The sequence below is a fragment of the Caretta caretta genome, chromosome 13 (assembly GCF_965140235.1).
Source record: "Caretta caretta isolate rCarCar2 chromosome 13, rCarCar1.hap1, whole genome shotgun sequence".
Lineage (NCBI taxonomy): Eukaryota > Metazoa > Chordata > Testudines > Cheloniidae > Caretta > Caretta caretta.
The window spans coordinates 36,590,909-36,616,612 of record NC_134218.1 but is presented as its reverse complement, the minus strand read 5'-3'; the positions used below and the strand labels follow the sequence as shown (position 1 = coordinate 36,616,612).

Sequence of the window (25,704 nt, the reverse complement as noted above, 5' to 3'; positions counted from 1 at the left end):
TACTGAAACCATCCTATACTACAACAGACATAATTTGTGAAATTAGTTTGCAAAGTGGAATCTTGGTTATTAGAATAATAGAATATATCATAGAATATCAGGGTTGGAAGGGACCTCAGGAGGTAATCTAGTCCAACCCCCTGCTCAAAGCAGGTATTAATAAGACTACTGTTGTATGAATGATGTTTAAGATCATATTGTGAGCTCCTATCATGTGCAGATTTTGCAAACTGCCCAAATGACTTCATGCACCTGTATTTGAGAACAATCAAGCGTGTTATGTTTTCCCTTCCCCACTCAAATGTCGGGAGAATATGGATTTAGTAGCTGAGACAGATTATTGTGCTAATATATTTTAACATAGTTCAGTTTGTTTATATGCTTTGTTAAGTGTTTACAGTATGACAAGTATCTATCTATCTCTAAATCACACTCCCCCTCTGTCAGCCCCTCTCGAAGCTTCAGTTGCCCCATTGCTGTAGTTTCTGATGCAATACCTGACCAAAACTTTAATCTTTGATTCTATAGAAGGAACACTCAAGCAATGGAACATAGTAACCACACCAGAGTGACCAAGTTCATCATGCTGGGGCTCTTTGACCATCCTCACCACCAGGGGCTGTTCTTTGGGCTATTCCTGTGCCTTTATACAGCTGTCATCATGAGCAATTCCCTGATCATTGTGGCTATTGTCATCCACCCACCTCTACATACTCCCATGCACTTCTTCATCGCCAATTTAGTCCGGGTTGACATTTTGTGCACTTCCTCGGTTCTACCTAAAATGCTGGAAAACATGATGCAGGAGAAGAAAACCATTTCCTTTGGAGGCTGCATCACCCAGCACTTTGTCTTTATATCGTCACTGGTAACAGAGCTTCTGCTGCTCACTGTCATGTCATATGACCGGTATGTAGCCATTTGCCACTCCTTGCATTATGTAAAACTCCTGATCAAAGAAATTTGCATCTGTTTAGCAGTCAGTGTCTCGTATGTTGGTACCATCAATTCATTTGTCAACATACTGCTTGTGCTACACCTGGATTTTTGTGGGCCCAACCTCATCCAGCATTTCTTCTGTGAGATCCCACCAGTGTTGGCACTATCCTGCAGCTCCACCTATCTCAACGAAATTATGATCTTCATGGCTGACATCTTCCTGGCCATGGGGAACTTCCTGCTGACCACCGTGTCCTATAGCTTCATCATCATCACCATCTTGAAAATCCAGAGCCCCAAAGGGAAGCAGAGAGCCTTCTCCACTTGCTCCTCCCACCTGCTTGTGGTCACCTTGTAGTACTCCACCATCATCTACATCTACATCTGGCCAACATCCAGTTACTCGCTGGATAAAGACAAGAAGGTGGCCATAATTTACACCCTAGTCACTCCTACCCTGAACCCTCTGATCTACAGTCTGGGTAATAAGAAGGTCAAAGTGGCCATGAAGAAAATCCTTCCATTCACCACAAAAAAATAATTTTTCTAAGCATGAACCTGATTATCACCTGCCTTGTTCCTTTTGAGCCAACAGAGAGAGCTGTGTTGCCAAAGTAATCAATGTTGGTTGGTGTTGGGTTACAAATCACTTTAGTGTTGAATGAAGGGTTCAGTAAATGTTGTTATTCTGATTCTACAAGTAAAGGGAGGCAGAACTTTGCTTAGCCTGTCCAGATTGAGGGGGTCACCCTAAACTGGACTGAAATCGCTAAGCAGGGCGCTCGGATGCCAGATCTCAGTGGACAAAGGGAGATAGAGGGTGGGGACAGGTGTTTCTGCATGGTGGTGTGGGCTCTGCCTAAGAGTTATAAGCACCATTTGACCTGCCCCTCTCCCTTGTCTAAAGGTAGAGCTGATTAGGCTCCACTGAGAGTCTTTTGTTTTGTTGAATGACCACTAGAGCTGAAATCACTGATAATCAGGTCTAAGTGCTTAGATCTGCTGTGGGACAGCATTTCTGTGGAGGAGACAGCCCAGCTTGCACTAGCAGGGAGGTTCCCCCACTGAGAGCTGAAATCGCTGAGAGCTGGGTGACACCCCAAGAGACCGACACTAAGAGGTCACAGTAGACAGGCAGGTGTCAGCGGAAGGTGAGGGCATAGGGACAGTGGGGACAGAGCATACGACGGCACAATGGAGCGAATGGTGGCGCAATGAACGACAGCGGCGGCATGAATGGGGGTGCAGCAGCGGTAGCAGGCAGCGAGGCAGAATGCCTAGCATCAATTGTGAGTCAGAGGCAGTGGCAGCTAAGACATTGCTGGACATTTCTCCCCTCGCTTCCCCAGATGGGAGGTGAACTCTGGGTCTCTGCTGGTCAAGCACAGCAGCTGTGAGTGGGGGGCAGTGGAGGGAGAGGGGAGTGGTGTCTTAAAGGGATTTGTTTGTTGGATTTTCATACCGTAAGGTGAGAAATGGAGGCAAATGACACTGCCCAAAATCCTTGGAGAGGGAGTTTTGCTCATGGTCAGATATATTCGAATTATGGGTGTGGTATTTTCCTAAATTAGTGCCAGGTTTCTTTCCTCTTTTCATGAAATGTTTTCTCTGCTGTACACAGACTCAGTGCCTGTGAGTGGGGAAGTGTTGCCTCCTAGAGGCACCAAGGGAGGGTGTTTAATATTCCCTGATTACTGGGTGGGGGGTTTGTGTTATACTTGTGAGTGGGACACTGGATATTGAACGCAGCCCTGGTTGCTGCTGACTCCACCTGGCAGAAGGGTTACAGTACAAAAACTTAGGTGCCAGGCAAAGGTGCCTATAATGTTTGAAGGTAGCTGATCAGGAGTTTTGTGAATCCCAGTGAAGCCTGATTCTGGGATTTAGGTGCCTAAAGTGGCAGTTAGATGCCTAAATCCTCTTGTAAATCTAGTCCCTAGATACTTTTGAATATCTCATTGAGTGCTTATATACAAAATATGGCCCTAAGTGCTTAACTCATGTTTCAAACTCTGGCCCCAGGTGCCCAACCTACTCAGACACTTGTGAAAATCCCATAAGAGACTGTCCACCCAATAGTGTAACTACCCAGATGTTAGACAAAGCCCTTATTGGACAGCTGTTTTTCACATAAATACCTCTCCAGCGCTAAGTACCATAATGAAACCAAGTTCATATAGTACTAAAGCTAAAAAAAAAAGATATTTATCTTCCATTGTTATTAAGAGATTAAAACTTTTAATAATAATTGATAGAAATTTACCACTTATTCAATGGAAAGCCACCCCTCTTAAAAATCAGTATTTTATTTTATTTTTACTTTGGTTAAAGATAAAGTTAACTTGTCAGTAAAAGGTACTGCTCTGGAATATTTTTTCCAGGTGTTGGTATTCTGTTTTTTTGTACAAACACAAAAAGATCCCACCAATAACATAAAGAAGAACCTGGAAGATTCAGATGGAAACAAAAAAATGCCCAAGACCACCACTGAAGGCTATGAAAGGAAGAGAGGGAGCAAGCACCAAATGTAGTGCAGGTTATATATGCACTCAAAGAAATTGGGCTCAATAGTATTCAAAGAAAAGTGATAAAGTAAGGTCTCAGTCCTGCAAACACTCAAACATAAGATTGACTTTTCTACCGTGACTGGTTGCAAAATCAATGGGATTACTCACAGAACTAAAGTTAAGCATATGTGTATTTGCAAGATTGGGGACAGAAGTTATACTCGCTTTGGGTGATATCCTGAACACTGTGTGTGACCACCTCAGTTCCAAGTCTGGTGTTTATGTGTAAGTAAAACAAGTCACATTAAGAAAAGTAAAGTCACTTTAAGAAAAGTCGCAAACCTAAAATGTGTGACAGAGTGGGATATTTCTGTATCAAATTATGACCTCCATTTGGTACTGTGTGGTAAATACATGTCAAAATATGCCCAAGGCGAACCTATTGAGTTGCATTTCAGACAGCTGCCCTGACCATTAAAGACGCTTGATACCATGCTGAAGGACACCTCTCACACCAGCTGGCCCACCCCCCTGGACAATGGTTTTCCTACTCAGTGGCCAACAGGTTGGGTGAGCAGGACTGAGGGATGGAGCATATGGCAGGTTGAGCACATGGCAGGAAGACAGGGATCTAACAGCAACTGTGCCCGTATTCCCCCTCTGTGGTTCAGCAAGGGCACTCGCCTTTAGGCTTCTGGCTCCTCAGCTGTCACCTCTCTTGGGCAGAGACCTGCATCTCCATCCCTCCTGACCAGGGTTTTTCCAGGCTGCACAATTCCCTGACTATCCTGTGTTATTCCCAGCAAGCCCTAAAAGGGCTGTAAATGTCCATTAGCAGGCACATTTATTGTTCTAAGCAGGCACATTTATTGTTCAGGTGAAAGCATTACAGAGGAAACATCTTATAACAATAAAAGAACCTACACAGATGCTAATGAGCCAACCAGCAATCACACAACCTCCAACCTCAGAGTCTGGTATGAGTCAGTCCTTCAAACTCCATCTAGGGGGTTTTCTGTGGTTACAAGTTCATAGCAGCTTTAGCTCAGAACAAGAACCTGCATGCATAGGTCAGTCTTTCCTTTATATAGCGTGGGCCTTTGATCTTCAGAGTCTGGGAAGATGTAATCATCAGATAACGGTCATTTCCTCAGGGAGTAGTTTCAAAAGGCTGGGGGTTTTGCACAACCAGAAGAGGAAATTTGCAGTCACCTCCCCCTACAGATTCCCCAGGCAAATCACTTGACACTGTTTTTTCAAAAGTTCATTCTTGCCTGTCCCATTGTTCAGTACAGTCCACTGAAGTTCATAATACTTTCCAAGGCTCACAATAACCCATCACCTTTGTATTTAATGCAATGGATGCAAAAGAGGCTTAAACAGAATGTAATAAGTTTTTTTGAGGATACTCACACCTACATAGGAGCAGCACACTACTCTGATTGGGGAGTTGACTATCACATAATCTAAGCAGGAAGAAAAGGAGGGATAGAACAAAAAGGACAGTGCTTGGGCTCAGTTGCTCACAAACTTCAGACTCCCAGAAGGGGTGAGATCAGACAAGGATCGTTTTTTATTAAAACTCTTGAGTGCTTTTAAGAGTAAAGTGAGTCTGGTTAAGAAATCCCTCTGCCTGGCCTTGCTTTCTTGCCACGCTGTCCCTGATGGGGTTAAACTAGAATCTCAGAGAGACCATGGTGGGATGGGACTCTTGGGGCGTACATGTAAGCAACTAGGGTAGCTCAGAGAGTCTGAAATACTGATTCCAGAATCAAGAGGCAGCTGGATACCAGGGGTCTGAACCTGGGAGTATGGAACAGGAACAGTGACCAGACTCCACCCAGACCCAGTTAACTTAGAAGCACATGGGATCTACTGGTTGTGTCTATTTGTAATACACAGGTTGCCATTTAGGATCATACAGGGCCAAATTATAACATACGGCTCTTTAACAGGAAAAAGGATAACAAGAATCAATGGCACGAAACTAAAGCCACCATAATTTAAATTAGAAATAAAGCACACATGTTTAACACTGAGAGAGATTAACTGATTAAACAAATTCCTAGGGAAGTGGTGGATTCTCTTCATGGCATCAAATTCAAACTGGAGGACTTTCTGAAAGATTCTTTATCCAAATACAAATTATTGTGCTCAGTACAAGTGTAATTGGATGAAATTATCTTGCCTGTGATATGCAAGAGATCAGACTAGATGATTTAAATGTCCCTTCTGGCCTTATACTCTATGAATGAATATTTGATGAAGTTAGAAAAACATGACATATTAGAAGAATTGTTAGAGATGCACATTCTATTCAGTGAGGTACAAGAAGCACTCATACTGTGGGGCTGAGCAAATGTTCCAGAAGAGATGGCTTTTCAAAGAAAGTATTGAAGAAAGGCAATGTCTTTTTTCTTCTTCTTCAGAAAATCCACTTTGCATAATTGACACAATGGGTCTCCATAAGTGTGATGACACCATAACTCTGGATCACATATATGGTCTTGATCCAACAGTTGATCTGTTTATCTTTGAGCACATGAGTGGGCCAGGGAAGTCAAGGATTTGACTCATATGCTAAAATATGTGTTTAAGTACTTGGCTGGAACAGGGTCTATTCAAGTGACAAGATTTTACCCTTCTAATTGCCACTCCTGAAAAATCGCTCTCTAATCTGAAACTCAATATGGGTTTTCCTTCCTATATAGAATTATCCTGTAAACCAAATTTGGCTCTCATTTCTACTCTTTTATATGATTCCCATTTACTTTCTCCTTCGGGGCCTTGTTTGAGAGTTAAATCTTCACCAAATTCACAAGGGATCTAAGATTTCCCTACAAAAGCCTACTCTGTATGAATGACAGTTGTCGTCAACAAGCCATATCTCACTCAGAGTCTGTATTTAAATTGCAGTTTGGTTTATTGTATTTGAAGATTGAATGAGAGAGAAGAATTTCTTTCTTTCGTTGGTTTTTCTAAATCAAGTTTTCTTCTTTAGGATGATATTTTCAAAGGCTCCTAAATGTGTTAAGCACCAACCCCCTATGAAATTCAATAAGAGTTAAGTGATTAATTCATTTATACTCTTTTGAAAGTCAAACAACATTTATTTTATGTGCTGTATTATACTGTTTGCCATTTGGCTAAATGTTCCATTCACTTAAACAAGCCAGTTTTTACCAGTCTAGTTGAGACCCACTTTTGCTGATTTTCAGAATTTTTTTTTTAACAGAATGAGTTCAATTTTTGTTGCTTGCCAATCTTACAGTACAGGCCACTGCATAACTGGGCCTGGTTCACTGATTTCTATGGAGCTATTCCAATTTACACCTATGTGGATCTAGTACTGTGTTTTAGGACAGTTCACCAAGGGTTTGGTGGATTCTCCCTCTCTGGCTATTTTAAAATCCAGATTGGATGTATTCTTCTAAAAGCTCTTTTATAAATCAAATAAAAGTTAATTCAAGGAAGTCTTACGGCTTCTGTTATTCAGGAGGGCAGATTAGATATTTGCAATGATATTGACTTTACATCACTCTGGCAGTGTAAAAGGACTTTATAATGGGAGTAAGTTATATTTAGACTCACTTTGAGGTGGCTTTGTATTACTGGAGTGGTGTAAAATAGCCTTATGAAAGATTCACAAAAAGACTTAGGTGTCTTAGCCACTTTTGGTACCTAAATCCCAGAGTCAGTCACGACTGGTATTCACAAAACCCGCACTCAGCTGCTGTTGAAAATTGGTAGGCTCCTAAACTCACTCAGCACCTATGTTTTTGCAGAAAAAGTTCCATAGGCAGTTATGGGCATGCATATCGCTGACCTCTCTAGGCATCAGGATGCCTTAACTCTAGAGCAATTAATGAAGATAGGTGTTTGTCTGCCTCAGTTTCCTGTGGAGCTATGATGCTCCCTGACTCCATCGGCCGCAGGCAACACAAATACTCCCCTCTTAGCCTACACAGGCTCTACTATCCCTGTGCAAGTGAGCAGTAGGCACAATCCACCCACTGAGGTCTCCAAGCATCCCCCTGCAGTGTCCATCCCTTGGTACATTGGATATTCACCACTCTCAAATGAGCAAGCTCCTCAACTGGAGCAAATCTCATAACTCCATTGGTTTCATTGGAGCTATGCTGAATTAGAATAGCTAAGGGCTGGACAATATTTCATGCAGATGTAGCCAGAGTTAGTATGAGTGCAGAGGTGTTTATGCATGGACGATTTGGAAATCATAGAATCATAGAATATCAGGGTTGGAAGGGACCTCAGGAGGTCATCTAGTCCAACCCCCTGCTCAAAGCAGGACCAATCCCCAATTTTTGCCCCAGATCCCAAATCGCCCCCTCAAGGATTGAACTCACAACCCTGGGTTTAGCAGGCCAATGCTCAAACCACTGAGCTATCCCTCCCCCCAAAACAACTGTCACACAGAATGGCCCCTCAAGGATTGAACTCAAAACCCTGGGTTTAAGCAGGCCAGTGCTCAACCCACTGAGCTATCTCTCCTCCCAATAGAATATCAGGGTTGGAAGGGACCTCAAGAGGTCATCTAGTCCAACCCCCTGCTCAAAGCAGCACCAATCCCCAATTTTTGGCCCAGATTCCTAAATGACCCCCTCAAGTATTGAACTCACAACCCTGGGTTTAGCAGGCCTAATGCTCAAACCACTGAGTTATCCCTCCCCCCTCCACTGAGTTATCCCTCCCCCCTCATTCAATAAGTATGTTTCACCACTGACTTGCATCCTGTGTAGCCATTTACCTTTGTGCAAAGTCCCTGAGATTCTCCTCTCACCTACAGCAGCTTTACCCCAGAGTAGGTCAGGAGTGCTCACCAACACAAGATATAAGCTCTTGGACAATCAGGTACATTGCTTTCTTTGAAATTATTTCAGATTCAAACCATTTTAAGTGTGAAGAAAATCAAATCAGGAATGCAAAGTGGATGTGAAATTATACTGAGGGTGAAAATAGTGGGGAATTCTGATTTAATCCTCTTGATTCTCATTTACACTAAGGGTTAGATTCACAAAGGGACTAATGCTAATGTCTGGTGTACACTACAGACCTATATCGGTATAACTATGTCATTTAGGGGTGTGAAAAATCCACACCCCTGAGCGATGTATTTGTACTGACCTAACCTCCTGTGTAGACAGTGCTATGTCGACAGGGGAGCTTCTCCCACCAACATAGCTACTGCCTCTCAGGAAGGTGGATTAACTATGCAGAAGGGAGAGCATTTTAAGGGTAGATGTGCCCTCTAAGTGATCACACCTATCTTTTGGGCACCTAGAAAATCACTGTGATGCACAAAGCCGGAGTCAGGCATGATAGGTGCCTAAGAATGGGATCCACAAAAGGTAGCATGCTAGGTGGCTCCGCACCTAAGCTCACCAATAGGAGATGTCAAAGAGAGGGTTGTGTACTAAGCCCAGCCCCTCTTAGGACTTCAGCACCTAAACACAGGCCAGAGGGAGACACCTACCTCTGCTTGGGATTCTCAGCTTTCGGCCTTCTCTTGGAGGTCATGGGGAAGGAGCTCCCTCATAACTTACAGCTCTGTGGTGAAAGCACTTGCCTAGAATGAGGGGAACCCTGATTTATGTCTCTCCTCTGACTGAGGAGATGTGACCAGGAATCTGCCACCACTCAGGTGAGTGCTCTTGCCATGGGGATAGTATGTTGAGGGGGCTCCTTCAATCTCTCCTGCTGAAACTGTTCCACTTTGGATAAATACTTCAAGAGCCATAGGACCAGAAAGAGATAGAGAGTGCACAAGTATGAGAATGGCTTTAGATCCTACAGATTTATTTGGGCATAAGCTTTCGTGGGTAAAAACCGCACTTCTTCAGATGCAGAAGTGGGTATTCACTCATGAAAGCTTATGCTTCAATACGTCTGTTAGTCTATAAGGTGCCACAGTACTCTTTGCTGCTTTTACAGCTCCAGACTAAAATGGCTACCCCTCTGATACTAATTGAAGAGTTCTCCCAGACCTGGATGAGTTGTTCTGGATAAGGAGAATGGAAAGGGCCTTGGGGGGGATCCCAACACAATACAAGGAAGGAAAATGACACACGGGAGAGGGAATGACAGCAGGAACCCAGAGTTCAATTCCAGTGTTAGAATCATAAAATCAGAGAATATCAGGGTTGGAAGGGACCTCAGGAGGTCATCTAGTCCAACCCCCTGCTCAAAGCAGGACCGATTCCCAATTAAATCATCCCAGCCAGGGCTTTGTCAAGCCGGACCTTAAAAACTTCTAGGGAAGGAGATTCCACCACCTCCCTAGGTAATGCATTCCAGTGTTTCACCACCCTCCTAGTGAAAAAGTTTTTCCTAATATCCAACCTAAATCTCCCCCACTGCAACTTGAGACCATTACTCCTTGTTCTGTCATCAGCTACCACTGAAAACAGTCTAGAGCCATCCTCTTTGGAACCCCCTTTCAGGTAATTGAAAGCAGCTATCAAATCCCCCCTCATTCTTCTCTTCCGTAGACTAAACATCCCCAGTTCCCTCAGCCTCTCCTCATAAGTCATGTGTTCCAGGCCCCTAATCATTATTGTTGCCCTCCGCTGGACTCTTTCCAGTTTTTCCACCTCCTTCTTGTAGTGTGGGGTCCAAAACTGGACACAGTACTCCAGATGAGGCCTCACCAGTGTCGAATAGAGGGGAACAATCATGTCCCTCGATCTGCTGGCAATGCCCCTACTTATACACCCCAAAATGCCATTGGCCTTCTTGGCAACAAGGGCACACTGTTGACTCATATGCAGCTTCTCGTCCACTGTAACCCCTAGGTCCTTTTCTGCAGAACTGCTGCCGAGCCATTCGGTCCCTAGTCTGTAGCGGTGCATTGGATTCTTCCATCCTAAGTGCAGGACTCTGCACTTGTCCTTGTTGAACCTCATCAAATTTCTTTTGGCCCAATCCTCCAATTTGTCTAGGTCCCTCTGTATCCTATCCCTACCCTCCAGCGTATCTACCTCTCCTCCCAGTTTAGTGTCATCTGCAAACTTGCTGAGGGTGCAATCCACAACATCCTCCAGATCATTTATAAAGATATTGAACAAAACCGGCCCCAGGACCAACCCTTGGGTTACTCCACTTGATACCAGCTGCCAACTAGACATGGAGCCATTGATCACTACCCGTTGAGCCCGACAATCTAGCCAGCTTTCTATCCACCTTATAGTCCATTCATCCAGCCCATACTTCTTTAACTTGCTGGTAAGAATACTGTGGGAGACCATGTCAAAAGCTTTGCTAAAGTCAAGGAACAACACGTCCACTGCTTTCCCCTCATCCACAGAGCCAGTTATCTCGTCATAAGCATTACATGGGATTTAAGCAGCACCACTGGAGAAGTGGAGGGGGGGGGGTGTAATTTCTTTTCTTTTTGTATGGCCAGTTTTGGTCAGGACATCTTTCAGAATCTCAACAAACAAGGCCCAATGTTGTCATGGTGGATCGATGGCCTCAGGAATTGGTGGGGATTGGCAACCATCATGGTAAAGCCCTCTCCTTGCAGTCTACCCACCTGCTTCTGATCCCATAGAGTGATCCCCAGATAAGTAATATTCCAAATGGCCTCATCGCATCAACATTCACCAATCAGTCTGGTGATTTCAACTGTAAACATTTCCACCCATTTCTAGAATCTTGCTGCTCATTTCCATGACAAGCCCAGAAATTACCAGGAGCCTTGGAGAGCACTTATCAGCGTTCTGTTCATTAAACAAGCCAGGTTGTACCAGTCTATTTGTGTCCCACTTTTTCTTTGTGTGCCACAGGACTCTTCTTCAATTAGTAATTCAGTTTGACTCTAGCTTTACCTCCAGATCTCAACAGATATGTGATTGAAAAAATGTGGGTTTTTAATGTCTCACAAGACATTCGTGAACAGAGAGAGAGTCTGTTTTATATTGTTATCATACTTATTGGCTCAGGAATAGAATAGAATAGAATAGAATATTCTGATTCAGCGATACTGTATACGAACTAATGTGCTACACAATGGGAGAGATTTTTATAGGTATATAGGTACCTAAAGTGTTTTTCCAGCACATCTAGGAACCTAAATTGCTTTAAAATCAATGAGTTTTAGGTGCCTAGGTGCTTTTGAAAATCCCAGTATGTACCTAAACACCTTTCAAAATCTATCCCATAGTCCAGCTACTGTGACTCAGCATAGTTCCACCGATGTCAATGGGGTCCAATCCTCAGCCTAGCCCTACTGCAGTCAGTGCAACACATCCCCAACTCATATAAATTTTTGTATTTCCATTGTAGTGAATATACCAGAGTGCAAGTTTGTGTGTACTGAAATCCTTAGTTCTATGAAAATTTACACTACCTTTGGACCTGGCCTACAAGGGACAAGGCAGGTGAGAATCAGGCTCACTCTTGGAAAAATTGCAATTTTGTGGTGAATGGAAGGATTTTCCTGATGGCCACTTTGACCTCGTTATTGCGCAGACTGTAGATCAGAGGGTTCAGGGTTGGAGTGACTACGGTGTATATTATGGCCACCATCTTGTCCTTATCCAGCGAGTAACTGGATGTTGGCCGGATGTAGGTGTAGATGATTGTGGAGTAGTACAAGATGACCACAAGCATGTGGGAGGAACAGGTGGAGAAGGCTCTCTGCTTCCCTTTGGAGCTCCGGATTTTCAGGATGGCGATGATGATGAAGCTATATGACATGGTGGTCAGCAGGAAGTTCCCCATGGCCAGGAAGATGTCAGCCATGAAGATCATAATTTCGTTGAGATAGGTGGAGCTGCAGGATAGTGCCAACACTGGTGGGATCTCACAGAAGAAATGCTGGATTAGGTTGGGTCCGCAGAAATCCAGGTGCAGCATGAGTAATGTGTGCACCAATGAATTGATGGTACCAACAGCCCAGACAGCAGCTGCTAAACTGATGCAAATTTCCTTACTCAGCAGATTGACATAGTGCAAGCGGTGGCAGATGGCAACATACCTGTCATATGACATAGCAGCGAGACGCACAAGTTCTGTCCCTGATGACAAAGTAAAGACAAAGAGCTGGGCCATGCAGCCACCAAAGGAGATGATTTTCTCCTCCTGCACCAGGTTTTCCAGCATTTTCAGTAGGACTGAGGAAGTGCACAAAATGTCAACCAGGGCTAAATTGGCGATGAAGAAGTACATGGGAGTGTGGAGAGGTGGGTTGAGGACAATAGCCACAATAATCAATGAATTGCCCATGATGGCAGTCATATAAAGGCACAGGAATAGCCCAAAGATCAGTCCTTGGTTTTGAGGGTGGTCAAAGAGACCCTGCATGATAGAATCGGTCACCCTGGTGTGGTTACTGGGCTCCATTGCTTGAGTGTTCCTTCTGTAGGAATAAAGATTCAGTTTTGGTCAGGTATTGCAAAAACTAGCAATATGGCAACTGAAGAATCTAGGCTGACTGACACAGAGAGAGAGAGAGAGAGAGCGCTTTGTGATATTCTAGACCTTTCACAGAACATACATACAAACTGAGCTACATTAAAATATATTAGCACAATAAACTCTCTCAGATAATGAGTCTATATTCTCCTGACATTTGACTGTAGAAGGGAGAAAATAACACCATGGATGTTCTCAAATAGAGGCACATGAAGTCTGTTGGACGATTTACATAAATTACATGAGTTAGGAGTTCACAGTATGATCTCAAACTTCTTTCATACACCAGAAGTCTTATTAGTAACCAAGATTCCACTTTCTACACTAATTTCACAAAATGTATCTATTGCAGTATAGCACATTTACAGTCTATATAATATATAGAATGTATATAATCCAAAATATGACATAATAATATGTATATTTAGGTGGAATCAAGGTGCAAAAAATAATTGTCTGGATAACCCTTTAACTCACACTGATTTAAATTGCAATCAATGTGGTTAATTCTCCATTCATTGGAGATGCACTGGTACATACAACTAGTGAAAATGAGAGGGGATTTGAGCTTCCCAGACTTCATTTTTATGATAACCTACATGGCAATATATAATTGTTGCTTCATTATTAGGAATAGTATTATCCTGATATGACAAGCAATCCCTACTGTATTACAGAAAAGTTTCCCTCCATTGTCTTCAAACGTCTCTAGTCTTATTACTGCTTCTGCTGATTTTATTCTCATTCCTCCTGGAGTAAATCAGGAGTATCTCCTTTGAAATCAATAAGGTTACTCAATTGCAAAAATTGTGAAACAGAGAAGACTATCAGGGCCAACAAATCTAACTAATCATGAAATCTATCATATTAGATAACTTTATCATATTTCATAGTAGAGTATTTTGTAAAAAAAGTCATCTTTTGCATTACTTTTCAAATTTGATTGCATACTTTTGAGGGCACAGACAATAGGTTATGACTTTTCTTCCCTTTCCATTAATGTTACATTTTAATTCCTTGAGTTTGGACTTGACTACAATTAAATTCAAAAGAACTGCATTAATGTGTGTGAATTTACATCAGATTTGTATTGGTGAAACTGAGATCAGAATATGGTCCAAAATTCATAAACATAGTTGTGGTAATGTGTATTCCTACAAAGCGCATTTAGCCAAATGACAAAAAATATAACACAACACATAAATTCAATGTTGCTTGACTTTCCAAAGAGCATAAAGGAATTAATCATTTAACTCTCATTTAATTGCATAGGGAGTTGGTGCCTATGTGAGAAAACAAGCAAGAAATAAAGAAAGAAATAGGGAAATCAAGCAAGTAAGCAAGAGGAATATTCTTACCCCTCATTCAAATTTCAAATACAATAAACCGAACAGTAATTTAAAACCAGACTCCTAGTGAGATATGACTTGTTGAAGGTGATTGTCTTTGATATATAGTAACCTTCTGTAGGGAGATCTTGGATCCCTTGTGAATCTGGTGAACATTTAACTCTCAAACAAGGCCCCAAAGGAGAAGGTAAATGGGAGTCACCTAGAACAGTACAGATAAACTTTCTACATTAAGACGACAAAATTGCTCTTGATGTTAGGTCCAAATGCAGATTCTTCCGCATTTTCCAAGAAAAAAAAACATAGTTTCTACCAACATGTTTCTTTTTGAACATAGTGCTACCAAGAGACACAGATTCCATATTAATCAGTGGATAAACTCTCAGGGTAAAATCCTGGCCCCATTGATGGATGTCAGTAGGAATGTTGACCTTGGCTTCAGTAGGGCCTGGATGTTACCCACAGGCTTCTTCTACTATCATTGATCCTTAGTGCAAAACAAATGATATGAACTGGCTTTTCATGGTAAAATGCCTCCAGTGTCTGGTAACACAATTAACAGACCCACTTCTGATATAATTGAGTAGTATCTTATTTCTCCATTGCTCCTGTCAAGTCAGTGGGACAAACTGGCATGAATCAGCTTGGCTCCATTAAAATCAATAGGCCAGATTTCCAACTGGTATAAATCAGCATATCTCCTTCAAAGTAAATGCTGTAAACCATCACAGCTCCATTAATTTTGTTCTGTTTTACAACAGTTGAAGATTAAATGGAACTACATAGGTGTCACTGCATGCAATCGCTGAAGGTAGTGATGTTGAGGTGTTAATGAAAGCCCTGTGTTACAACCTGGTCCCATATCACCGTGCATAGCTCCTGTCTGTTATGAGTAGACACAACCAGTGGATCCCATGTGCTTCTAAGTTCCCTATGTCTGGGTGGAATCTGGTCACTATTCCTGTTCCACACTCCCAGGTTCAGACCCCTGCTATCCTGCTGCCTCCTGATCCTGAAACCAGAGTCCCAGACCTCCTGAACTACCCTAGTTGCTTGCATGCACTCCCCAAGAGTTGTACCCCATCATGGTCTCTCTGAGATTCTAGTTTAACCCTGTTGGTTATAGATGGTAGGAAAGCAAGACCTAACAGCCAGATTTCCCTAACCAGACTCACTTTAATCTTAAAAAGCCTTCAATAGTTCTAATAACAAAAGACCCTAGTCTGGTCTCACTGCTTCTGGGAGTATGAGGTTTGTGAGTAACTGAGCCTAGGCACAGTCCCTCCTGCCCTATCTCTTCTTCTCTTCCGCCTTAGATATGGTCATGGTCAGATCCCCAATCAGAATAGTGTGTAGTTCCTAGGTAGGTGTGATAGATATGGCAATTTCTTGTAGTATCCTTGAAAAACCTGATTACATTATATTTAAGTCCTTTTGGCATCCATTGCATTAAATGCGAAGGTGATGGACTATTGTTAGCCTTGGGAAGTTTTATGAACTTCAAAGGACAATACTGAGCAATGGGCCAGGCAAGAATGGACTTTTGAACAAACAGTGTCAAGTGGTTTGCCTGGGGAATCTCTAGGGGGAGGTGACTGCAAATTTCCTCTTCTAGTTGTGCAAACCCCCTGCCTTTCGGGTCTACTCCCTGAAGAAGGGAGCATTGTTAGCTGATTACCTGTTCCCGGAATCTGAAGATCAAAGGCCCATGCTGTATAAAGGAAAGACTAACCTATGTATGCAGGTTCTTGTTCTGAGCTAAAGCCAAGGAGGAAAGTAGTCTGGTGCAAGCCAGTACGATGTACCGGTAAGAAGCTGGTACCGGCCCGCACACAGCTGACGTTAATGGCAGCGTTTTAATGTTATTGCCCCTTCCCACACCGGGCCACCAAAAGGGGTGGCCAAAAGGGGCAGCTGCCCCAAGGCCAGCAATTTAAAAGCGCCTGGGGCTCTGGCCACTGCCGCTGCCGCAGTAGTAGAGGCCAGAGCCCCAGGCCCTTTTGAATCAGTTCCGGAGCCCCAGGCAGCACAGATGGGCTAGCTGGGGGTGGCTGACCCCCCAGCCCCGCCCCTTGTTTGGGCCTGCAGTCAGGCACCCTTACCAGTAAGAGTTTAATATTACTTTTACCCCTTGCTAAAGCTGTTATGAAATTGTAACCACAGAAAAAGCCCTGGGTGGACTTTCAAGGACTGACTCCTAACTGACCCTGAGGTTTATGTGGGGTGGTCTCTGGTAGGCTCATTAATATGTGTGTAGGTTCTTTTATTGTTTTAAGATGTTTCCTCTATAATGCTTTCACCTGAACAATAAATGTGACATGGCTGTGTGGTAATTATAACTATGGGCAATTACACGATTTATAGCCTCTGGAGAGAGAACAGAGTGCAGACACAAGCCTTTTAGGACTTTCTGCAAATAACACAGGGTACGCAGGGAATAGCAGCCTGAAAAAAACTCCAGTCAGGAGCTGAGGATCCAGAGTCCTAAATGTTGGTTCCATTGCTGGACCACAGAGGGGCAATACAGGTACGGTTGCTGTGGGCTGTAACTGTAGAATCCCTGTCTTCTTGCCATGTGCTCAACTTGCCATGTGCTCCATCCCTCAGTCCTGCTCACCCCACTTGTGGGCCCCCGAGCAGGAAAACCACTGAAACACTTAAAGCATCAAACATGCTATTTTGGGTGATGAAGTATGATTATTGATTTTGCAGTCATTGCCACAAACACTGTTCATTATATATATATATATATATATAATATCCCATGTAACTGTTTCCCCAAATAAAACAAGGGCTAAGAAAAGACTACTGTGGATCACATCAGCTTGATGCAGCTCTTTATCCCCCTCTAGTGGCAGAATGACATTTATGAGTCTTTTTCTCAACTCACATGATCATTCTTCCAGCTCAGCCAATAGAGGCTAACATTTTTAAATCCATAAATCCAGGGTCAAGTCCCCGGTGATGACAGCATACAACAACATAGCAGAAGTAAAGGCTGATGGCCGCAATTTCAGGAGGGTTTATGAGGATGAAAGATTTTGTGTAGGATTTCAGTTGGAGCATATCTTTGTTCTTGATATAGAAAAGGTGAATCATAGAATTATAGGGTTAGAAGGGACCCCAAAGGTCATCTTGTCTAGTCCCTTGTCAAGATTCAGGATTTGTTGTGTCTAAACCATCCAAGACAGGTGACTATCCAGACTCCTTTTGAAAACCTCCAGTGAAGAAGCTTCCACAACCTCCATAGGCAGTTGTTCCATTGTCCTCCTGTTCTTACAGATGGGAAATTTTTCCTGAGATTTAATCTAAATGTGCTATGCTGTAATTTGAACTCATTGCCTCTTGTCCTGCCCTCTGTGGCAAGAAAGAACAATTTTTCTCCATCCTTTTCATGGCAGCCTTTCAAGTATTTGAAGACTGCTAAAAGATGCCCCCTAAACCACCTCTTTTCCAAACTAAACATCCCTAGTTCCTTCAGCCTTTGCTCATACGCTTGCATTCCATCCCTTCGATCATTTTTGTTGCTTGCCTCTGAATCCTTTCCAGTTTCTCTACATCCTTTCTATACAGAGGTGACCAGAATTGGACACAATACTCCAGTTGAAGCCTAATCAGTGCTGAGTAGAGCGGTACTATAACTTTCCATGACTTGCATGCTATGCCTCTGTTACTGCAACCTAAAATTGGATTTGATTTTTTTGCAGCAGCATCGCATTGTTAACTATAATGGTGTGTGAATGACTGTACTTTGTAACAGTGGAGCAGAAGGGCTGTGTATGACTTTCAGCACAGTGCAGAGGACCAGCACACAGCCTCACCTCAGTCCCTGGAAAAATCATGGAGCAGGTCCTCAAAGAATCAATCCTGAAGCACTTGCATGAGAGGAAAGTGATCAGGAACAGCCAGCATGGATTCACCAAGGGAAGGTCATGCCTGACTAATCTAATTGCCTTTTATGATGAGATTACTGGTTCTGTGGATGAAGGGAAAGCAGTGGATGTATTGTTTCTTGACTTTAGCAAAGCTTTTGACACGGTCTCCCACAGTATTCTTGTCAGCAAGTTAAGGAAGTATGGGCTGGATGAATGCACTATAAGGTGGGTAGAAAGCTGGCTAGATTGTCGGGCTCAACGGGTAGTGATCAATGGCTCCATGTCTAGTTGGCAGCCGGTATCAAGTGGAGTGCCCCAAGGGTCGGTCCTGGGGCCGGTTTTGTTCAATATCTTCATAAATGATCTGGAGGATGGTGTGGATTGCACTCTCAGCAAATTTGCGGATGATACTAAACTGGGAGGAGTGGTAGATACGCTGGAGGGGAGGGATAGGATACAGAAGGACCTAGACAAATTGGAGGATTGGGCCAAAAGAAATCTGATGAGGTTCAATAAGGATAAGTGCAGGGTCCTGCACTTAGGACGGAAGAACCCAATGCACAGCTACAGACTAGGGACCGAATGGCTAGGCAGCAGTTCTGCAGAAAAGGACCTAGGGGTGACAGTGGACGAGAAGCTGGATATGAGTCAGCAGTGTGCCCTTGTTGCCAAGAAGGCCAATGGCATTTTGGGATGTATAAGTAGGGGCCTAGCGAGCAGATCGAGGGACGTGATCGTTCCCCTCTATTCGACATTGGTGAGGCCTCATCTGGAGTACTGTGTCCAGTTTTGGGCCCCACACTACAAGAAGGATGTGGATAAATTGGAGAGAGTCCAGCGAAGGGCAACAAAAATGATTAGGGGTCTGGAACACATGAGTTATGAGGAGAGGCTGAGGGAGCTGGGATTGTTTAGCCTGCAGAAGAGAAGAATGAGGGGGGATTTGATAGCTGCTTTCAACTACCTGAAAGGGGGTTCCAAAGAGGATGGCTCTAGACTGTTCTCAATGGTAGCAGATGACAGAACGAGGAGTAATGGTCTCAAGCTGCAGTGGGGGAGGTTTAGATTGGATATTAGGAAAAACTTTTTCTCTAAGAGGGTGGTGAAACACTGGAATGCGTTACCTAGGGTGGTGGTAGAATCTCCTTCCTTAGAGGTTTTTAAGGTCAGGCTTGACAAAGCCCTGGCTGGGATGATTTAACTGGGAATTGGTCCTGCTTCAAGCCGGGGGTTGGACTAGATGACCTTCTAGGGTCCCTTCCAACCCTGATATTCTATGATTCTATGATTCTATGGACCACATAAGTCTGTCTATCTATGCTATTATTGTAGTATGTGGGTGTATCACAATCTATAACCTATTTATCCTCCCAAACCACCTGTAAGGTTGGGAAGTGCTATTATCTCTATGTTACAGACAGGGAATTGAGATGGGATGAGATTTTTCTTAAGCCTCTATGTAATTTATAAGGACAATCCCTCTGACTTCCAATGGCATTTGTCCTCCTAAATCATGTATGTGCTTTTGTAAACTCCCACAAAGACCCTGATCCATGTTCTATTTACTATAAGTGACTTCAGTGAGAGCTGGCTCACTAATTACTTTGCAGGGTCAGCTCTAGAGTTCACTGTTGCTTAGTAGGTAGAGCCTTGCTTGCTTGCTTGCTTGTTTTGTCATTGCTAGAGATGGATGATCTTGACCAAATTGTAAGCCGCATTGCAGAATGGATGTGTGGCAGCAGTCCCAAGATCTCATGCATTTGTTTCTTATTATGGTCTTTTGCTATTTAGACACATTCTGAGCTGTATGTGAAGGAAAATACTTTTCACCCAACTTGTTTATCTAATTTGGCCTGGAAAAACTGCCATCAACAATTTGCTTTGAGAGAAACTCAACCTGCTTCTCTATGCAGTCAGTGCTGCCACTGCTGCTGATGATGACGCTGATGATTAAAAATAATGACATTTTATTTCTCCATCAAAATATTGATTCACTTCAGAACAATGGGCAAGTACACTTTCCAAACAGATTGATAGACAGATAGATAGATGTGTCTATATTTTGATTGAGAGAGCAAGAGAAGAAGAGAGAAAAGATTTTGATTACTACAACCATACATTTACTCAAGTAAAGATGGGGGAATGTCTCTAGATAATCCCTATTGACCTATATACTGACATACTCACAATGAAGAGCAACTTATTCTTTAAGTCCCTTCAGTTACAATGAGCCACTTCTGGAGTAAGTTCCCACTCAACAGGAACAAGAGTGATAGATAGTTGACAATGTAAACAGCAAACACTTGTCATATAGCAGTCAAGTTCTGCCTGGAATTTTCAAAGGAGCCTAATGGAGTTAGATGGCCAGTACTTTTAGGATCCATTCAGAATCCTAACTATGGTTTCTATCCCACTGAAAGATAAAATGTTGGGATTTTCAAAAGAATATCAGTGATTTAGGAACACAAATCCAATTGAAAATATATTGGTAAATCCTCAGCAATGCCTAAATAACTTAAGAGCATGAGTCTAATTGAAAGTCAGTGAACATCGGCCATAGGATCCTAAGTCACTCTGGCAATTTTGGAAATCCACTCCAATTTCACGTTCTACTTAACACCCTCATAGATAGCAGTGTGGTCCTTCCATATTGCCATCTCATTCTAGTAAAAGATTTCCATATGGCTTTTTTCACATCTTTATTCCTTAGAGTATAGATGAGAGGGTTTAGCAGTGTGGTAATGACACAATAGAACACAGACACCACTTTGCCTAAACCAAAAGAATATGTGCTCAGGGGCCTGACATAGGTGAAGATGATGGTCCCATAGTAGATGGTCACCACAGTGAGGTGAAAAGAAAAGGAGGACTTGTGGCACCTTAGAGACTAACCAATTTATTTGAGCATGAGCTTTCGTGAGCTACAGTTCACTTCATCGGATGCATACCGTGGAAACTGCAGCAGACTTTATATACACACAGAGAATATGAAACAATACCTCCTCCCACTCTCTGTGTGTATATAAAGTCTGCTGCAGTTTCCACGGTATGCATCCGATGAAGTGAGCTGTAGCTCACGAAAGCTCATGCTCAAATAAATTGGTTAGTCTCTAAGGTGCCACAAGTACTCCTTTTCTTTTTGCGCATACAGACTAACACGGCTGTTACTCTGAAACAGTGAGGTGAGAGGCACAAGTGGAGAAGGTCTTTTTCCGAGCTTTGGCAGATGTTAGCTTCACGATGTTGGCTATGATATTGATGTAGGAAGACATGGTGAGCAAGAAGGAGCTCAGGATGACCACAGAGCTTCAGGTGTATCCAATAGCCTCCTGAATGTAAGTGTCAGAGCAAGACAGTTTGAAGATTGGGTCTGAGTCGCAGAAGAAGTGGTTGATTTCCTGAGGCCCACAGAATGAGAGCCAGGAGATTAGAACTGTGGGCAAGAGTGGGGAGAGGAATCCACCAACCCAGGATCTGGTGGAGAGGTAGAAGCACAACCTGTGGTTCATGATGGTTGTATAATGCAGTGGGCTTCAGATTGCCAAGGAGCAGTCGTAGGCCATGACAGCCAGGAAAAAGTATTCAGTGGCTCCTAGAGAGAAGAAGAAGTGATACTGAGTCACACATCTGTTTACTGTGATGGTGATGCTCCTGGACAAGATGTTGGCCAGCAGTTTGGACACAGTGATCGATGTGTACCAGATCTCTAGGAAGGAGAGTTTCCCCAGGAAGAAGTACATGGGGATATGGAGGAGAGGTTCTGCCAGGATGATGACGATGATGAGAAAATTTCCCACGAGTGACAGCATGTAAATGGACAAGATGAACGAAAGAGGAGAACCTGGAGATTCTGGAGGCTGCTAAATCCCAGGAAGATGAATTCCTTCACTGTGTTTTGGTTTGCTTTTTCCATGGCAGTTAATCTGGGAAGAGGGGACGAGATCAATGGAATGATTCAACACTAGCAAACACAGGGTAGTAAATAGAATATTCCTATGGATATAAAATAGAGATGGACCAGAGCCCCAGGTCCAAACACCTCAGACTAACCAGAATTTAATATCCTGATCTGAATGTTGTGCCTGGCTCCTTAGTCTGTACTGATGAAGATCCCAGATAGGGTTACTTTCAAACACTGAATCCATTGCAGAACAGAACACTGTGCCAGGTTGCAGGACACTTTATTTACATTGGGTAGCACTGGCTTATCTGAATGTTCCCATTGACTTCATGTGAATAACTGTTCACTCCTGTGATGAGAAGATTCACAGTTCAGCCTTTAGGCATATTAGGTCAATTTCTAAGATAAACATCAGTGTGAGGTACCATAATTCAATGACCATGTTACTTGGATCTGAATCATGAAGTCATCACTCAGACCTTACTCAAAGCTATACTGACAATGGTATTTAGGTGCCAAAAGTTGCAGATCAATGCCGAGTGGAATATACAAAAGTGCCTAAATGATTTAGGCACCTAACTCTAATTAACATTCTGGGAGTAGGATGACTAACTCATTTAGGCACTTGTGAAAATCTCACTTGGCACCTATCCATACCATTCGGTGCCTAAATATGTCAGAAAATCTGGCCCTCAGTCCTTATTTGGGGGCAGATGCTGGTACCTTTAGACAGGTTGAGTAGTACCTTGTTTTTTTAATAAACCAAATGAAGAAAAGGGAATTGTGCATGAAGGGAAGCACTATGTGGTATGAGTAAGACTGCTAAAATCTTTTCTTTAGAACATCCATGGTCTTTCCTCCATCAAATTAACCACTGAAAACAGTAATTGAATTCTGTAGCTCCTAATCAGTCCTTTCATTTCTTTTCCTTTCCTGCTCATATTTCTAATTTTCCTCCTTCACCTCCAATAATTTAATAATATTAAATGCCAAAAGTTTATTATTTTTAGGAGTAACTTCATTGTAGACCCCCATGGAAGATGATAACACATACATACATAGAAATACACAAATAGGCATATACACAAATAGACATTCACAAACTGAGAAAGAAACACAGGCGCACAGACATAAACAAATCGTTGGGCTATAGATTCAGTCTCTCTCTATCTCTTTCTCTCTCTCATAACACTCTTTGAAGGGTCTTGATTTCATCCTAATGTGTTTTTTCCCCCACAAAAATGAATTATTGTTTTCTGGCCAGCCCTACTCAACCCTAACCTGAAATAAGTAATTTGGCCCAGAGCCTCAAAGTATTTAGGCTCCTAACAACCTCTGAAGTCTACAACCTCTGAGGACCTGGGCCTTTCTCAATGCTATTTGCACGAGTATAAAGTATTTAACTAAATCAGTTTGCCGACTGAGATCCGAAGATATTGATTATGATGACAGGATAATGGTCTAGGAGGAAATGGATGGACACCATAGAATCATTACACACAAACACACACTCTACAGCCTTCAGACTGCCATGGAGGTCAATGACTATCAACCCAGGTTTGAATGAATGATAAGCAACTTTGAAACTAACAGAAATTGATTAGATAGATAGATAGATAGATAGATAGATCTGTCAATTTTGTGGTGTAATTGGTCTCCATCCTACATTTCCATCCCTTTCTCCCATACATATGGTAAATTGAAAGAGAAATAAATACTCTTTAGCAGATCCCCCACTGGGATAAATCAGTGTAGCTTCATTGCAGTAAAAGGAAATGAATCCATTTATATCTGTTGAGGGTTGACTCAAAAGGTCAATTCTATTCTATTGTATTCTATTGTATTCTAGTCTACCACATCCATATCCATGACATCTGAACATCCTTCTTGCTTTTTTTAGTTTTGCGTGTGTCATAAATATAAAGGGAAGGGTAATCACCTTTAAAATCCCTCCTGGCCAGAGGAAAAATCCTTTCACCTGTAAAGGGTTAAGAAGCTAAAGGTAACCTCACTGGCACCTGACCAAAATGACCAATGAGGAGACAAGATACTTTCAAAAGCTGCGAGGAGGGAGAAAAACAAAGGGTCTGTGTCTGTCTATGTGATGCTTTGGCCGGGGACAGAACAGGAATGGAGTCTTAGAACTTGGTAAGTAATCTAGCTAGGTATGTGTTAGATTATGATTTCTTTAAATGGCTGAGAAAATAAGCTGTGCTGAATAGAATGACTATTCCTGTCTGTGTGTCTTTTTTTAACTTAAGGTTTTGCCTAGAGGGATTCTCTATGTTTTGAATCTAATTACCCTGTAAGGTGTTTACCATCCTGATTTTACAGAGGTGATTCTTTTTCACTTCTATTAAAAGTCTTCTTGTAAGGAAACTGAATGTTTTTTCATTGTTCTAAGATCCAAGGGTTTGGGTCTGTGGTCACCTTTGCAAATTGGTGAGGATTTTTACCACACCTTCCCCAGGAAGTGGGGTGTAAGAGTTGGGAGGATTTTGGGGGGAAAGACATTTCCAAACAACATTTTCTCAGGAACCCAGATAAAGTTTGGTGGTGGCAGTGGAAGTCCAAGGGCAAAGGGTAAAATAGTTTGTGCCTTGGGGAAGTTTTAACCTAAGCTGGTAAAAGTAAGCTTAGGAGGTTTTCATCCAGGTCCCCACAGCTGTACCCTAGAGTTCAGAGTGGGGAAGGAACCTTGACAGCGTGTGTGTGTGTGTGTGTGTTTGTGTGTGTGATACCCTACCTTTCTGCACCTTAGCTTTTGGTTTTGCACGCATCTTCAACAGGGAGCTCTTGCTTTCTGAGATGTAACTATACAAGCGGAGATCTAGCATTTATCCCAGTTTATTAGAGAAAACCCTTGGGAATCTGAGCTGTCTCTGAATACAGAATTTGTAAAAGACATAGATACAAATATTTCCATAGTTTAATTGGGCAAAGGCTAGTGTGATTGAGTATTTACATTACTGTATCAGTTTAAATGTCAAGAAACAGAAACTTCTGTTTTGAGAGAAGTCACACTAGAGAGGAAGGATGGTGTTATGTTAAAAATGCTGGGCTGGAACTCAGGAGGTCCTGGGTAAATTCCTGGCTCTGCCACAGAATCCTTGTATGATTTTGTGTGAGTCACAGAAGCCAAACTTTTGAATACATTCTGCCAGCTGTTTCCATTGACTCCAACAGAGAAACACCAGTTTACAATTGTTGTAAAACAGAACAAAATTAATGGAGTTGTGCTGGTTTACAGCATTTGCAATTTGTGAAGGATGTGGGGCTACTTGTAATATGTTATTAATATTATTTGTTCCATCAGTCTGTCTGAGTGTTGTTGTCATAGAGTTTAGGGCCAGGAGGGACCACCCCATCATCTGGCCTGACCTCCTGAATAGCAAAGGTCATCAATCCCAACCATCCACCCCCACACTAACCCAACAGATAATATGATTACAAGGAGTTAATTCAAACAGGGGTTAGTTGCATATATTCAAGAAAAGGGGCACAGTTTTAGATACCCTCTCCCATTTACTGATACTTATAGGACAATACAGGTATAATTCACTTTGAAGTTTTACTTCGGTTGATCTTACTTGTTTGTTTTGGCAGGGAAGATGGGAGACCCAACACAGGAGGTATTCAAGATGGAAAAATTGAAGCAAAAAACTTTTGGGTGAATAAAAGGACAGTCTTTGAAGGCC

General features: G+C 42.5%; 1 protein-coding gene and 2 pseudogenes across 1 annotated transcript; 1 reads left to right on the top strand and 2 right to left on the bottom strand.

Annotated features, from left to right (window-relative positions):
* Positions 1-544: 544 nt before the first annotated feature.
* Positions 545-1,480, top strand: LOC125629766 (olfactory receptor 13G1-like; annotated as a pseudogene).
* A 10,378-nt stretch (positions 1,481-11,858) lies between these two features.
* On the bottom strand, positions 11,859-12,809 carry LOC125629765 (olfactory receptor 13G1-like). The gene has a single exon (XM_048835157.1). It carries the CDS (start codon positions 12,807-12,809, stop codon positions 11,859-11,861), a length of 951 nt encoding a protein of 316 aa, XP_048691114.1.
* Positions 12,810-14,137: 1,328 nt separating this feature from the next.
* On the bottom strand, positions 14,138-21,914 carry LOC125629764 (olfactory receptor 6F1-like; annotated as a pseudogene).
* Positions 21,915-25,704: the final 3,790 nt, after the last annotated feature.

Coding starts and splice junctions, on each gene's coding strand:
- LOC125629765 (XM_048835157.1), bottom strand. CDS start 12,809: ATGGAGCCCAGTAACCACACCAGGGTGACCGATTCTATCATGCAGGGT.